The 17,512-nt window shown below is 32.9% G+C and overlaps 1 protein-coding gene across 1 annotated transcript; it reads right to left on the bottom strand.

Annotated features, from left to right (window-relative positions):
• Window positions 1–14,763: 14,763 nt before the first annotated feature.
• On the bottom strand, window positions 14,764–17,286 carry LOC144560351 (CASP-like protein 2A1). The gene is made up of 3 exons (XM_078309520.1): window positions 16,759–17,286; window positions 15,554–15,671; window positions 14,764–15,274 (listed from the first exon to the last, which is right to left on the bottom strand). The coding sequence occupies exons 1-3, from the start codon at window positions 16,974–16,976 to the stop codon at window positions 14,999–15,001; spliced, it is 612 nt and encodes a 203-aa protein (XP_078165646.1). The 5' UTR covers window positions 16,977–17,286; the 3' UTR covers window positions 14,764–14,998.
• Window positions 17,287–17,512: the final 226 nt, after the last annotated feature.

The following is a 17,512-nucleotide window of genomic DNA, read 5'->3' as shown; positions in this document are numbered from 1 at the left end:
ATCGACTGTTTGGACTTTAAAAATATAGAGTGTAATTCGGTGTCACCAAAAAAGTGTGTAATTGGAAAATAAAAATAAAAATTCAGATCAAATTCTTAGTTCCATTGTAATAATGATCATAAATGATGATTCCTTGCCGTTTATCAAGTGTACACAAGTTTTGCGTATATTCTTGTAAATTTTGTATTAGCTTTTTTATGGTTGACAATTACATGGGAATAAAACATTGGATTTGATGTCAAGCATGTACGAATTAGCTGGCTCAATTATTATTTAGGTTGTGCTCATCAAATTTAAGATAAAATTAGCTTAAAGGTTTGTCCGTCATAAATTAAAAAAAGGAGAATTTCATGTATGCCCCGTCAAAAAACATCAAAATTACATATTTTCTCTCTAAATTTCATAATATCATATTTATCCCTCTAAATTTCAAATACTTACAAATTTAACCAATTTATTTTTATTAAAATTCATTTTAAATTTATAAACTTTCCATTTTATCATTTATTAACAAAAATAAAGTATGTAGTTTCTACAAGAAAATATTTAAGTTTTCTAATTAATCGGTTTCTGAAGACAAATGATTCATTTATCTACTTGTAGTGTATACACAATGAAATTTGTGCATACGCTTGTATGCACATCACAAGTAAGAAGATTAACTATTTGCATTCATAACTAGTCTATTAGAAGACACATTTATCTTACACATACTACATATATATAGAGAGATAGGCTAATATGCTTTCGGTAGCATATGAGCCGAAATACACACAGTCCAAATTTGAAATTTCAAAATTCAAAAAGTCGATCTGAACCGTTCATCTTGTTCTCCATATTAATATGTGCTTGGAGACCAAATTTTACATTTTTCTGAATTTGTTTACTATTTATTAAGTCACTTTGAAAATTGCTGATCCAACGGTGACTTAACAAAACAGTAAAATCGTTGGATCAATGATTTTCAAAGTGACTTAATAAATAGTAAAAAAATTCAGAAAAATGTAAAATTTGGTCTCCAAGCACATATTAATATGGAGAACAAGATGAACGATTCAGATCGACTTTTTGGATTTTGAAATTTCAAATTTTGATCGTATGTATTTCGGCCCATATGCTACCGAAAGCACATCGGCCCATATATATATATAGAGAGAGAGAGAGAGCGAGAGAGATGGGCTATGGTGCATTTCAATGCATGGAGGGGTTTGTGCATTGGACCATAAATCTAAAATTCAAAATCCAAATGACCGATCCAAACCGTTCATCTTGTTCTCCATATTAATATGTGCTTGGAGACCAAATTTTACATTTTTCTGAATTTGTTTACTATTTATTAAGTATTTTACAAAATTATTGATCCAATGGTGGCTGCTGATTTTACTGTTTTGTTAAGCCACCGTTGAATCAACAATTTTGTAAAATACTTAATAAATAGTAAAACAATTCAGAAAAATGTAAAATTTGATCTCCAAGCACATATTAATATGGAGAACAAAATGAACGGTTTGGATTGGCCATTTGGATTTTGAATTTTAGATTTATGGTCCAATGCACAAACCCCTCAATGCATTGCAATGCACCTGTTAGTTTGTAATAATCTAGAAGTCAATAATACGATAAATTATCATAAAGCTTTGTTCATGAATTGAATGTTTATTTATATATCATTTTGTTGCCTTGAGTATTATTGAATTTATGGATCATTTCGAGTTCATGACTGAAATTGTGAAACTCCATAATATAGATAATATATACTCTTAAAAGGTCACTGACCAAGGTAATTAGCAGGAACACTAATTACCGCGATAAGGTTAGTATGTGGATTAAAAGATGGTTAAGTTTTACAAACCTCCTGACACGAGATGTCATTTTAATCACATAGATACATGTTCTAGGAACATGGTATTTGACAGACCCCAAATGAAACATTAAATAAAATTGTGTTCGTGTCATTTATGTTTTCATTCAGTGTCAAGTTCTACAGTATGAGGTATTCATCTTTCCTACTAAGAAATGTATATGTGTGATTGTTATCAAACACTGTCGGTAAAATGCAGTTATAACGGTAGCTCTTCGGTATACATGGCTTAGCTGAGGTAGTGATGGTTTACCAAGAATACTATTTGTCCCTCGTATCTCTATACGAGCTATAGCATCACTGGGCCCCTTGATAGAGTAAGATTATCTGCTAGCGGTATAATTACAAGAGTAATTATATTTGATAATCTGTTCAAGATCAAGAAAAGATTCAGTTAGCAAGGATGACACACATCTACCTTGAAACTGATCTGATAGCTATGAGACAGAAGAACAGACACAAGTAAATTGTTTACTGGATCGTGATATTGTACAGTACAGCATCATCTGTGTAATTGGATGGTCATGATGTGTTGCCAGATGCCGCTCATGATTATAGAAGTTAAAACAGTTTTAACTCTATTTACCAACATAACACAGATCCTATTGGGTCACACCATATAGGAGTTAATCGGAGAATCTTATTGTGATTGATTATAAATTGGTTATGATCAATAGTAAGATGGTTATAATTAATTATACGTGTTATAATTAAATTATAAATGTTATGTAAAAATAACAAGCAAAAACATTGGTTAATTTATAAACGTGTGTGACACGTTGTATAAAAGTTAACCGGTTAATTTATAAATGTGCAGGACACATTGTATAAATTACCGAAACAACAACCGCAAGAAAAATATATATAATTGTTCAGAATAATTATACGAATATTATTTGTGTTCGGGCCGAGGGCATTCGGGTCTTTTCAGATTCGTCCTTATCCGCATGACATGTCATCGATCATATCCAGATGACACGCCATCGATCTTATCCACATGACATGTCATCCTTATCCATTCAATGGCATATCTTGTAAATAGGCCGAACTTGGAGGGCATTTTGGTCTTTTGGCAACCGACCCTAAACCCTATAAATAGGGGTGGAGGGGTAGAGAGAAATTTACTAATTCACTCATACCGTTTCGTGTCGAAACGGATCGGTATTTTCTCTCTTTCTCGGTTTCTCTCCCAAATAGTGTTTCGGTTGAGAAAAGAAAGTTATACGTAGTTGACGTATAATCTTGCGAGTTGTTGTGAAGTATATTTACGGGATCGATGAATAGTGTTTTACCAAATTTCGCGGTATGTCAGTTTTGCATATTGATGAAACTGAGCAACCGAAAATTCGTGTTTACGGGTTTTCCTCTTTTTCCCATGAATAGTGTTTTTGCAGAATTCCGCGGTTTACGGTATTTCTGGCAGAAGAAATAAATCGCTCTCCGGTTAGTCCTGGTGGATAACCGATAGAGGTATCACACGTGTGATACTCCGAGTCGATTCCTTCCCTGGTGAGGCTCTACTCGCTCGGTCTGCATTCCAACTGTGATTTGGAAACAAGGTATAAATATGCTATATTAATCTATTTAATTGGTAAGTAGATTAAAGTTTTAGAAATCAATCATGGAGTAGATCTGTAAAACGGATTAAATTGGGTTTTGATGCCAAAGGAATACTGAAGGTGGACCGCCTTGGAAAGTTTCCTGACATACCCCGTTTAATTCTGAGCTTAAGTTGGCCGTAGAAATTTTTGTTCTACGATCATTCCGCAACTTAAGCCTAAACGGGTTTTTGGTTACAGCACCGTAAACCCCAACAACACCATAGTCCATCTCTCTCTCTCTCTCTCTCTCTCTATATATATATATATATATATATATATATATATATATTTTTTTTTTTTTAATAAAGAGATAAATAAGTACATTATAAATTTGAAATGAGTTTTAATAGATAAGACAATAAATTGGGTAAATTTATGAGTTTTAAATTTAGAAGGGTAAATATGATATTATGAATTTAAGAGGAGATACGTAATTTCGAGGTTTATGAGGGGCATATATGAAATTTTCTCTAAAAATAAGGAATTAAATAAATCAACAATTTTTTAATCACTTTCCATTTAAATTAGATGTCATTCCTCTGTCAATAATTATTATGACGTCATAGCTTAGAAAAACTTTCAAATTGTAAATTTTTTTATCAAGTTGACTGACTGGATCAGTCTTGTTTTAACTTTACGACTTTGACGACAATTATAGAGCACATCGACTTTGGCTGGATCAGTCTTGCTTCAATGATATAGATTGTTAAAACAAGACTGTAATAAAATACATGAATTATCTGATTATTTTTGCGAATAATGAACTTGAAGAAAATGTCACATCGACGATGTAAAATACGATTTTACTAAAAAAAAAAAATTGGGCCACGCTTTCTTAATTAATGACAAGTTCTTTAAAATTATATATTTATCTAAATATTTATTTCTATTTTCTATTATTAGCATTATTTTTATTTATTTATGTAATATCATGCACTTACTAATAATATAGCAATCCCTCAACTAAACTTAATTTAACTTTAATTAAGTGAGTTATTTTAGATAAACTCAACCTTATTAGATTGTCAAAGATATTTATAATTAAATAATTATTTTGTTGGCCTCTTCAACAATAACAGCCTGACTTCCCCTTTTCAACAATAATATTTATGTACGTTTTGTTTTCTATTAAGGAAGCATTTTGATTGCAATTAGCATTGATTCTCTTGACTAAATCAAGTTTGTTAATATGTCAAATATGAGAAAGGAGACGATTCGATGAATATCAGATCAAATTCAATCCGATACCATACCAAAATCATTAGATCTACGTCAAAATTAAATTGCATGCCCATTTATGTATAAAGGCCAATTTTGTAAATTTAGGTATGTTTGGATGTGTCAAGACTAGAGGCTATTCTAGAATAGCGGCTATTCGGAATAGTAATGTGCATTCAAATAATATTTTTGCTATTCGGAATAGTTAGAATAGCTGCTATTCTTTATTCCTTGTAAATATTGGAATAACTACTATTCAAAATTGTGAAGAGAGAGGGAAAAATGATTATATCTCGGATTTTCGTCAACATAGTTCTGAAATGACAAAATTGACACTACTTTTATGTTATCTCTACATTGTGACAATTTGTTAAGACCCCATGCACTTGCCTATATTTCCTCTTAATTAGCACCTTGTTGTTTAAGTTCTTAATCAATTCAATAACGATAATTAAAAGTAAGAAAGTAAATTAACTTGGTTTAAATCAATAATAAAAGGCGTTTTCAGGGTTTCAGACTCATCTCAGTTCAGCCTCTCAGCCACTGATACTGGCCGTGTAGCTTCCTACACAGGTCGTGTCATGTCACATGTGCCGTGTAGCTTCCTACACGGTCTGTGTTGACTTCAAGTTAATGCACCAGATACTGTTTCTTTGTGTTGCTCCTTCGTGTAGGGTTCTACTGACCAGACCTAATGTTTCTAAACCACAACCGTCGTATTTTGGTTTATTAACTTGGTATGGAGTTGCAATATTTGCCCTCTTAGGATTCTAAACCTTAACTTTCGTATATTGGTTTCATTTCCTAGTTACTTGTTTGGTATACTAAAGGTATCCTCTTATCCGTCAATAAGAGGAAATGTTCACCTTTCAACTACTACTTGGTTTCACCTTTCGGATCACTAATCATACCTCATGTACTTAGTTTGGTTGAGAGATTATAAGGGTTGAAATGCGCGATAGACGTGATCATTCATCTATTGGCAAACCAATAACAATCAAACAATTTAATCTAAGCAATTAAAATCAAACACAATCAAGCAAATACAAATTTCAACACAAAAATCCAATATCTAACATGCAAAACAAAACATTCGATTATATTTTAACCCTAGAAACAAAGAATTATACTCAAGCATAGTTCTAAAACAAACAAAACATATAAGAGTATAAGAAATCATGATAAAAACCTAAAGAAGAAGATCCACAACAAAACTCGTGTTTTTTGCTTCTCAACTTCACCTCCCCGCAATAGCCGCCAATCCAAACCCTAGAAAATGCTTCTCTACTCCAGAATTCCCTCTCAGGTGCAAGAAATCCTGCATATAAGCTTTTCTGGCTGACATTCCTTCAATAGACTTTGTTTCCAGATTCTGGATCTGTTTTTGGATTTGCCTGACACGGTCCGTACAAGATCCTGTCCAGGTCGTGTGCCTGTGTTCCTTCTGTGGTTGAGTCAGCGGTCGAGTCTGTTGTTGAGTCGAGGTTGATACGGGCCAGACAAGATGTTGTACGGGCCATGTAAAAACTTCTCAAATTCCAGATTCTCCTCGATTTCGCCTGAGTCCTACAAAATAAGAACAAACTTGCAGCTGTACCACATTTTATAGATATTTCAAATGAAATACGACTGATTTAATGGTTTAAACACAGGTTTTGGTACAAAATATAGGTCGAAATATAGATAAGTTTGCGAGATATCACCCTCCCCTCTTCAAGTTTCCTCCAGGCGCCTACTTCTCATCATGTAGAGGGTCCGAACCCAATTCAGGTGTATTCAAGGCACGCCAAAAATCTCCTTTCAAACAGAGAGTTGCCTTCTTAGCTAGAGACACCTGTTCTTGTCAATTCCATTTTTTCTGCCCCTGATCCCTCACACTCCAGGCATCCTATGATCACCAGGAGCCGCAAACCTTGTTCTAACAGTGACCACTGTGCTTTGTTAGTCGAAACCTTTCTTACTACCGAGCCTAAGTCATATAATCAAGCTAAGTCTCATGATCATTGGGTTGAGGCTATGTCAAAGAAACAACCCACCATCGCTTGATCGAGCACCGAGGCTGAGTACAAATCTCTTGCCGTGACAAGTTCTGAATTGATGTGGCTTCAATACCTCTTGGCCGAACTACATGTTACCTTGCCTACTTCCCATACTCTTTGGTGCGACAATATCGGTGCTACCTTTTTAGCATCGAATCCAATGGTCAATTCTCGCGCAAAACATGTGGAGATTGATTATCATTTCGTCCGCAAACGGGTTGCTAACTACTCACTCCACATTCACTTCCTTTCTTCCAAAGACCAACTAGCCGACATCTTCATCAAGCCCTTGGTTGTCCCTCGGTTTAGTCTACTGTCTACCAAGCTGACCGTCAGCTCTCACAGTTCAGTTTGCGGGGGGGGAGTAATGGAGTCAATAAAGTTAGTTAGGCATCGTGGCATGATTGTAAATAGAGCTGATGACATAACAACCTAGTTAGTTAGATCAGATTAGTTAGTTAGTGGCATAAGATGTAATTAGAGGAATCTGATCTATGCTCTATATATAAAGATGTAATACATTGTTTGTATTTTACAAAATCATAATGAAATAAAGATTCTGTCTTTCTCATTCTATCTATCTATCTTTCTTTACACTACATAACCTTTAAACTTGATTCATATATCCTATAAAATGCTGTATAGATCATGTAAATCTATTAGAAAAATACTGAAAATTTAAATCAGTAAAACTGTTAAATAGATCCTGTAATATTGCATATATGTTGTAAACATCAATAACTTGTAAAATATTGCATATCATGTAGGTAATGTAAAACTGTGAACTATATCCTATAAAACACTCTATGTATCATGTAAAACTGTGAATTATATCATGTAAAATTGTGAACTATATACTGTAAACCTGTAAACATCAATAATAATAGATACTATAAAATGGTGCATATATCATGTAAAACAGTAAACTATATCCTATACAAATACTTTACATATTTCACCAGATCTGAAGTGGTAGGTTAATTGACTACTTCAGAGACGATAAAATCATGTCGTGTTCTTCTTTCGAAGGTGAAATCGAATACTGTAAAACAAAATATAGAATCCTGTAATTCCGTAGATCAGACAATTCAAAACAATGACATAAAAAAAATGACCTATGCATATCGAATCAAACCATCAGATAATGTGAGATCCATTATTGAACAATAAATAATACAATTCAAATTCAAATCAAAGTTCATATAATGCATACACGCCTGAGACTGCATCAATTCAAATGAAACTTCAATAGAAGCAAGGAAATCGTGATTATCAATTCAAATCAATAGAAGGAACAAAACTTAAGTAGATTAGTAAATAAACAAGTTTTGAATATTGTAAAACCATAAGATGCATATTGTAAAACTACAACGTGAATACTGTAAAACAACCCGATTATGCTCCAGATCTCCTTGCTCTCATCTCTCTCCTTCAGATCGCCTATCTTAGATCGTCTTTCTCCATTAGAATCTAAGAGAGATGTCGGATAAGTCCGTCGAAGAGAAGAAAGCGTCGGTGAGTAGTGGTGCCGGCAAGCGGTGAGTAGTGGTGTTGCCGCTGAAAAACGAATTGTATGACAGGAGGTCGTTCAGATCCGCATGATCAAGAACCCATCAAAGAGAAGATCGCCAAAGGAGAGGTTGTCAGAGGGAAGGGGTTGAGGAGAGGAGAACTGCCAAAGGAGAGACTGTCGGTGGAGACCCGTCAGAGAGGAGGCTGTCGAGGGGAGGCCATCGAAGAGAAAGTCGTCAGTGCAGGTCGAATTTGGATCTTACGAAAAGAGATGGAAAATGAATGACAAAATTATTGTTTTCAGATATGAAAATGAGGAGGGAGAAAGAAAACAGGGAGAGATCAGTTTTAAATAGAAAGCTTTGAGTGGGGACTGGTGATAGTTAATCAAACTGTTAATAACAGTTAAACTCAGAATGAATAGTGTTGTGGACAAATTGTGAACAATAGAAGGTGGATAGAAACATTTTCTCTATTTATTTTCAAATTTGTTTATACTTTGACACAATTTTACTATATAATTTGAAATAAATGAAATGAATATTATAGAATTTATCTTCATATTTATTGTAAAAAAATTATATAATTGATCTCACACAAATTAAAATCTCGGAATTTAATCCCCATACCTTAAAAGTCTGCCTCCGCAACTTTTTACAACTGTTTACAACGGATCGAATTCGATCATGTCTTTATTGAATACCTCTAATTCTGATGAAATTTGATTGCATGTTCAGCAAACACCTCTGTTCCGATTAAATTCGATTGAAACACCTCCGGCTCCGATCAAATATTTTAACCTACGTTAGCACCACGTCAACACTGTATCATCTGACACAAACCGCGATCATATATTGCTTAGAATTAATTATTGGATGACAACTTATCTCCAGTGCAAGATTTATTTTGGGACCACATTTGATTGGTATAGGAAAAACTGTAGTCAATATTTAAGTTTTCACAAGGGCCTACGTAATAGGCAAGTAATATTTGTCTCATGCTAATATGAAAGATACTTCTACTTCATAAAATATATATATTGAAAGATGCTTCAACTAGACATTGGTGATTTGATAAAGAGAATGATTAATTATTCAGCGTATGCGGTGAAGGCTATGTCCCAAGCACTACTAGTGATGAGTGGTGACTAACAGCACGTTTCTTTTATTTTTTTAGAAAAGCAATAAATATATTTTTAACAAATAAAAAAAGATGACAATATTTTTCGATAACATGGAAGAAACCACATCAAATTTACAATTTTCTTTTTATGTTCGCTCAATAACCACATATTTGACCAAGTCTGCTGCCCTTTCCTTATATATATATATAGAGAGAGATAGTAATGCTACCATACATTGCAATGCATAGATATTTTTGTACATTGGACTATAAATCATCGGATTCAAAGTTCAAATAACCGATTCAAACCGTTCATTTTGTTCTCCATATTAATGTGTTTGGAGATCAAATTTTATATTTTTTGAAATTTTGTTACTATTTTTTTAGATTTATTGAAAATCGTTATTTTCCACACAAATATGGACCATAAAAAAACAACAATTTTCGTAAAAACAGTGATTTTCAATAAATCTAAAATAATAATAATAAATTTCCAAAAAATATAAAATTTAATTATCGAACATGTGACGCTGTGGTTTGGTAAGGAATTACATCAAATACACTGTTCGCTAGAAAATTCTATAATAAACAACATATTTGTTGCAGTTTCTTTCCATGATACATAAAATCATCACCATCTTTTCATTTATTTAAAAGACATTTATCTTTTCTAAAAATAAAAATTCTAGGCTAATATTTTTTTTTTCGCTTTCAATGTAAAATCGAGAAAGTGAGAAAATGACAGAAAGATTTTACCAACTATAAGGTGATGGGGTTTGCTACGGCCAACAGATAGCAAGCCAATTCAAGTTGTCAGCCGTTGGAATGTTTTATCTTAATTAATGTTAAATACAGATGTAACATCGAATTAGAGCCCGGCTTGACATTGACTAATGACTACGGCGGGGTGGCTGTCATATCGCATCATATGATAGATTTTCTGTGGTAATTAATCCGGATTAAGCAAGATTTTCATGCGTCGTGTATATGTATCAAACATGACACTTAATTTTTTTTCATTTATTTAGTATACCTTTCAAGTCATTGAAAAAATATCGTCATCTTTCTGCTTCTTTAAATTAATTTTATTTTTTTTCTAAAAAACAACGACCAAGTATTATATATATATTTTTTCTTTTAGTTGCTCTGCAATACTATAATTTTGAGTTTGATTATAGTACTGTAGAGGAATTATGGATGCTAGATGTTATTATTCCTTTAAAAGGATAGGCTCTTGTTAGAATTGGTTAAAAATAGGCTCTGTTTTGAGGGAGCAGAAACAAAACCAAGAGCATAGGGTGCTCAGAATATTTCATTAGCAAATTAATTTTTTGGCTAAGTCTACTAATAATGAATCTTTTCTCAAAACTTTCTCTTATTTTACTAAGTGATGTTCTTAATTTACCTGTATTTTCTCATGACTTGTGTGATCAGGCAATAGCAGCTAGCTCAACAATGATAACAAGTTTAAGTTGACAAGGAAACCATGATTTGATGGTCAAATATGTGGTTAATTACTGAGCGAACATAAAAAGAAAAATGTAAATTTGATGTGGTTATCGAAAAAATATTTTGATCTTTCCGATTTTTTAATAAAATATTATTCTGAAAAATAGGAGCCTTTCTAATTTTAGTCAAGTCCAGCTTGCCCAATCTAAAATATACAAATTAACCGAACCAGATGGGATCTTACAACTATTGACTTGTAGGAAAGATCTTATAAATAATATGATTCATTAGTTGTAGATCGGATGGATCACAAATGTTAAAAAAAAAAAAGGTGAATAATAGAAGAAATAGATCATTCCTTGAGGAATGGTTATGTTGACTTTTATCCCCTCTATTTTATTCATTGGACTATATTTCATTTCATCATGAAAATGAAGATCGATGCACACAACTTCATCAGATTAGATATGTTGTTAGACTGGTCACCCTTTAGAAAAGAGAAGGAAAACTAAAAAAGCAACAAAACACAAAATTTGTAGGCGATATATCATATATTTGTCTAATTGACTTCATTACGAGGCGCCCCCCCCCCCCCCCCCCCCCCCCCCCCCCAAAAAAAAACAGGTGTGTATTGTTTATTAAGCCCAAAAATTAAGTTTTTCCAAATACGCACAAAATATACAACGGCCCATTTAGAATTGATATATGAGGAGGGATCGGATGACACTCTTTTTTGGTGACATTGGATAACATCGTGCATTTTCAAAGTTTTCAAAGTCCAAATAGTCGATCCAAACCGTTCAATATAATAGATATGTTAAAATGTGCTTCCACATCAAATTTTATATTTTTTGGAATTTTTTTACTATTTATTAAGTATTTAACAAAATCGCTATATTCAGACCGTTGAATTTTTGTACCCATCTTAATAAATAGTAAAAAAATTCAGAAAAATGTAAAATTTGATCTTCAAGCACATTTTAACATATCCATTAAGTTGAACGGTTTGGATTGACTGTTTAGACTTTGAAAATGCACAGTGTCATCCGATATCATCAAAAAAGAGTGTCATCCGATCCCTCCTCTTGATATATATGTATATATCTGGCTATTTTCATTTGGTATACAATAATTTCGGTTACACACAGATTTATATGTTGGGTTAAGAAAATGCAATGAAGCCCAATTAGACTCCATGTAAAGGCCCAACTATTTGGGCAATAGTGGAGGAGTGAGTCTATGGTACTATGCATATTACGATTTGGCACTATGCTACGGCTCTATATTTGAGTTTTCAAATCCTAACGGTCGATCCGAACCGTTCATCTTGTTCTCCATATTAATATGTGTTTGGAGACCAAATTTTACATTTTTTGAAATTTTTTTAATATTTTTTTAGATTTATTGAAAATCACTGTTTTTGGATGGTCCAGAATTTTCAGATCAAGTGATTTTCTAAATATCTAAAAAAATAGTAAAAAAATTTCAAAAAAATGTAAAATTTAGTCTCCAAACCAAGGTTCTAAATAGCGATTATAGCGGCATAGCGGGGAGACCAAAAAAAAAAGCTATTGCGAATAGCGTAGCTATAGCGGAAGCTATCACACATAGCGATTTTCCTTTTCAAACTTTATATTCTATATTTCTACTAATTATCAACATAATCAATATTAGAGAATTGATGTAACAACTAAATGACAACTAATCTAAGTCTATACTTTTTATCAATTACACAAATAAGGAGGAAAAAAAATCTAAAAAGTAACATTATTTAATAGTTTATACTTCATGGTATTACATATTATAATAGACAAAGAGCAATTAATTTTATAAGGTAAATGAAGTCAATATACATATTTAAACATTTTATAATTATAATAATAATCAAAATCAGCTTTCAATTGAAACGAACGATAATAATTTTACAAATGAATACTATAAAAAGAGTAATCAAAATGAAGAATTAGTATTTGAATATTTCTCAATATAGAATGATAGAATAAATCACAAATAAAAATAGAAGCATATAGTTTGGTTTAGTATACTTATCGTAGAAGACCATGTAGCATTAGAAATAAAAATAGAAGTACAGAAGTCCATATAAATTCCAAAAAAAAAAACCTTGTAGCATAGCGGTAGCTATAGCGGGTCTCATATAGCGGTAATAGCGGTCGGCTATTATAGCTATAGCGGTCGTAGCTGAGTTAGCGCAATTTTATCTCATAGCTTAGCGTTTATGGTCCGGAAAAGCTATAGCGTAGCTATAGCGCCGCTATAGCTAGCTATTTAGAAGCCTGCTCCAAACACATATTAATATGGAGAACAAGATGAACGGTTCGGATCAACCGTTAGGATTTGAAAACTCGAATATAGAGCCGTAGCACGATAACAACCCATGATATGCATAGTACCATAGACTCACTCATAGTGGAGCTAATAAGATTTATACATTGCAAAAGTTCACATATACTGTATCAAGGTGTATATCTACATAGCAAGAACTTTTTTTATTTTTAATCATTGTCAGTATACAAATCCATGCCATATTAAAGATTTAATCTTAATTACTTTAATTAAGTACCACTTATTTTAATGATAATCATCATGTCCATATAGCAATTAATGTTAATTATATTAATTCCCTGACTATAATGGACTATGCCCTGCATTTTGAAATTAAACTATTCTTTATGTTATTGCACAACACTTTGCCATCATTATAATATGAATTATCATCTAAATTAGTACCTTCAAATCGGACTAGGGTTGAGGATTGCATGGCAGTAAGCTCCTTCAATGCAGGGGCGGATGCATGATTTCTGCTGGGGGGTAGAAATCGAATTCAATTAGCTTATCAGATTCAAACCCATTAGCTATACAATTAAACATAACAAAAAAAACATATCAATCAACATAATAAAAATCCTAAATTACTTGAAAAAAAATCAACAATTTAACATAATAAAATGCAATCAACAATTCAACATCATAATAAACCATTAACATTAACAAAAAAATATAAATTATTCATGGAACTGAAATGTAATAAGCAGTTTTTTTGGGTCTTAGCCAATTTTTGGGCTGAACTGAAATGTAATAAACAGATTCATGGAACTTAGATGGCCTCAGCCAATTTTTGGGCTCCGCCAAAATTAAAAGTCCCGCTCAGCCGAACTGAAATAAGCAGAACTGAAATGGGCTCCGCCAGATTCTATTCTACAGCCTAAAGACAATTTAAAATGGACTCTAGAGGACAATTTAAATTTTTGGAGGCAGAACTAAAATAATCAGATTTTTAACACTATTTTTGAAAATTCAGAGAGGAGGCAGCTGCCCCCTGTACTACAGTAGATCCGCCCCTGCTTCAATGAATGGCAGATCATGTAACCTCTTTTTGTTTTTTTCATGTCCCATCTACTGTAATATATACTAAATCTGGAATTTGCTTTTATCAGTTGGTCGTTTTTCTTATTGTTTTCTATTTAAAAGTAAATAATAATAATTAATTGTATCTCATCTTTTAAGAGACTGCACGGTGTATAAGTACAAAAATAAAAATACAAAAATTAGAAGATAAATAACTATAGCAGAGATCAAGTAACGAAACGTGTAGTTATATATAACAGTAGCTGGCACAGTAGAGCTGTTACAGTCTTAATTAATTATGTACTATGTTTATAGTCGATTTCCCAACAGCATTTGCTGTTGTCATATTAAGAGTGATCTATAGAAGTAACTGTAAATATAGTATGATCTGATATATTACTAGTCTTGGTAAGAATATAATGAAATTGAATTTGCAACTTCCTCTATTTTCCTTTTTTTTCCAACATGTTATTTTTTGTATTTGTATTCTTTTGCAGTATATATGCTCAGTGAAAATGGTAAAATTAGGAGTTACAAAGAAGTAGCCTTTTTTTTTTTCTTTCTTTCTACTGTTTTCAGATCTGCCTCTTGGAAATACTATTACAAGGAAAAGCTTGGACATATAACTTAACAGGGGGATCATATTTTACACAAACATAACTTTATTATACAAACACAACCTTCATTTAACACTACATTTTTTTTTTTTTTGGGACCATGTTTACCCACTCATTTCAACCTCCAAGCTAGTTAGAGCTTGGTTTAGTGACATTTGCTTCGGTTCCTCAAACAGAGCATCAGTTTCTACACACTCAGAATTTTTTGTTAGCTTAGCGAGGGAAGACGGCAATCTCAGTCGACTTGTTGGCCAGAAAAGGAATCGGTGCTGCATAGGAGCTAAAGAGACGGTACGAGGAGATAAGAGAGAGCAACACGTAGCATGCCACTGCACCGAAGGTAATACCAACAGAGGTGGTTGCTTTACTGCAGAATTTGTCGAAGACAGTGCACTGTTTGCTCCATGTCACGTTTTCATCCCCATTGTATGCTAGGTAGAGTATCTCTGATGACACGGTGCCAGCAGCCAACGTCAAGTAGGTAAACACCTAAATTACACAAAAATGTATGTGTCAATAAGATTTGATGTTACTTGCCTTCCGAAAGTGCAATTGAAGATGCATCGAAAATATTAATTCATCTATTTAATCTTGCACAGAACATAAGAATGATGTCTGAGATGACGCACATCTCACTGTGTATTCCTTCATAGACTTTATAAGTTTGTTTTGTAGAATGGATGTGACATTTTGTGACTTTCTTTCTAAATTTGCAACAAATACATAGTCATGTACAAACACTTTCATGCAAGCTAGAGAGAGAGAGACCTGGTCGAAGAAAAACATGGTCCAAGAACGGGATAGTGTCAACGGCCTCGGCACAGCGGTATCGAAGGCAGACAAGAGGGAGTAAGCAAAACAAATGGCATTTGCATACACCAAGTACCTTTGTTTCAAGAATCATAAATTTAAAAACAATAACAATTATGGAGAACAGATCAAACATAAAATAATAAGGAGCTTCTATAAATATTTTGCTGTTAAAAACTTTATTTGCTCTGAGCTTAATTTGCAATAATTAATTTGGGAATTCTCTAATATTATTTTACATGGAATTTGCACCTGTACGATGCAAAACAGTAAAAATGAAAATAATTTTTTTTCAAGATTGTTGTTTCTTATAAATGGACTTGAGTGGTGTCTTAAAAATAAAATATGTGCAATCTTTGAACTTTGATTTATTCAGTGCATGAGAAATATTTAGATTAATTTCAATACCTAGCTTAGAGAATAATTTTGTGTTACTTGTATTTTTCTAGCTGGACAGTCCTCAATTGTAGATTGCAGAGGAAAAATTTAAGAAAGGGCGCCCCTAGATACCTAAGCACATACCAACCAACCACGGGAATAAATCTGCTGCGATCCGAATTAGATAAACAGTAACTTGAAATTATTGCTTTTTCAAATCTAACCGTTCAACTTTTTCTGTGCACGTATCTCAAAATAGCTAGTTTGTCTGTGCACGCATCTCAAAACAAATTGACAGTTAGATTTAAAAAAGTAGAGATTTCATGATACTGTTCATCTATTTCGGATCGCACCAGATTTATTCCCACCAACCACTTCTATTTATGATCTATATGTATGGTGCATGCATACTCAACCTCTAGAATTTAATGTCTCGGGTCGCTTGCATATTTAATTTCTGAAGTCCTAAAAATATTTATGAGCACAATGATTGTAATCTGTTGTACAATAAATTGTTACAACTTTGAACTTAAAATATCAGAACGCTTCCTGGTTAATACAAATACCCAATTTAACACCTAGTAATAAAATATAAAATTGGTGCAAAATTTTTGTAAAATCAGGTGTACGAAATTTTATATAGAAAGTTTACAAAGTTCATTGACATAATTTAAACATAATTACTAAAGGTTTTCTACTGACTATAAATCAAGTTATGTGTTTGTGTGTGTGTGTGTGTGTGTGTGTGTGTGTGTGAACTGAGATATATAGAACTAAGAGCATACTTAAAGGCACCTAAATCGGAGTAGGAGAGGTCGCCGTAGTCGTTGGTCTGAGAGTTCTTGAGCATCACAACCAGAGCTGCCGTGCAGAGACCCATCGGTGTGACACGTAGAAGCGTCTCTATGGTACGTACGCTGCTAGAGCTGTGAATCATATCCTGTCCTTGCTCTTTCTCACTTGTACTCCTCTTTTGGGTCATGCTGCCTAGCTCATCTGCCATTTCTATTATCTTTGTTGAGAGAGAGATATGTTATTGACAGCTTCAGCTGAGAAAGGGAGAGATGATGATGTATGTAATTGTCTTTCTTTTCTTAGGATTGGAGCTGAAAGGTGCTAGTATTTGTAGGGGGGAGGTATCATGGAAGACAAGAAATGATGAGATAATAACTTGTTAGGTTTGGACTGTTTGGTCAAGTAAGAAAAATATTTATGGAGGTTTAATATCAAGGATTGAATAATTCGAGAGAAATTAATAATTGATGATTTTTTACACGTAACATTATTGAGACATTTCTAGGTTAAGAAGTTAGCTAGATAAAGCTGAAGAGTATAACCAAGGCGAAGTTGATATGTTCCCATACTGTAATTGAATATTTCCTTGTCAGAACTTTTGTATTAAATGGATATCTATCCATTCATACTTCAGATTATATATATCGATCCACATTTAAAAAATAAATAAATCATGTCCCATTTATTTCAATGACCCAACTAAATTCATGATATATATGTATATACTTATTTTCATAATTTTGA

This window comes from Carex rostrata, chromosome 10 (assembly GCF_964058835.1).
Source record: "Carex rostrata chromosome 10, lpCarRost1.2, whole genome shotgun sequence".
Lineage (NCBI taxonomy): Eukaryota > Viridiplantae > Streptophyta > Magnoliopsida > Poales > Cyperaceae > Carex > Carex rostrata.
This window is presented reverse-complemented; position numbering and strand designations above follow the sequence as displayed.

Bases quoted from the DNA above. Each gene is read 5' to 3' on its own strand.
- LOC144560351 (XM_078309520.1), bottom strand. From the start codon at position 16,976: ATGGCAGATGAGCTAGGCAGCATGACCCAAAAGAGGAGTACAAGTGAG. The intron at 15,672-16,758 runs GTATGCTCTTAG...CTTGAAACAAAG, and splicing joins TCCGATTTAGGTGCCTTTAA to GTACTTGGTGTATGCAAATG. The intron at 15,275-15,553 runs GTCTCTCTCTCT...TGTGTAATTTAG, and splicing joins CCATGTTTTTCTTCGACCAG to GTGTTTACCTACTTGACGTT.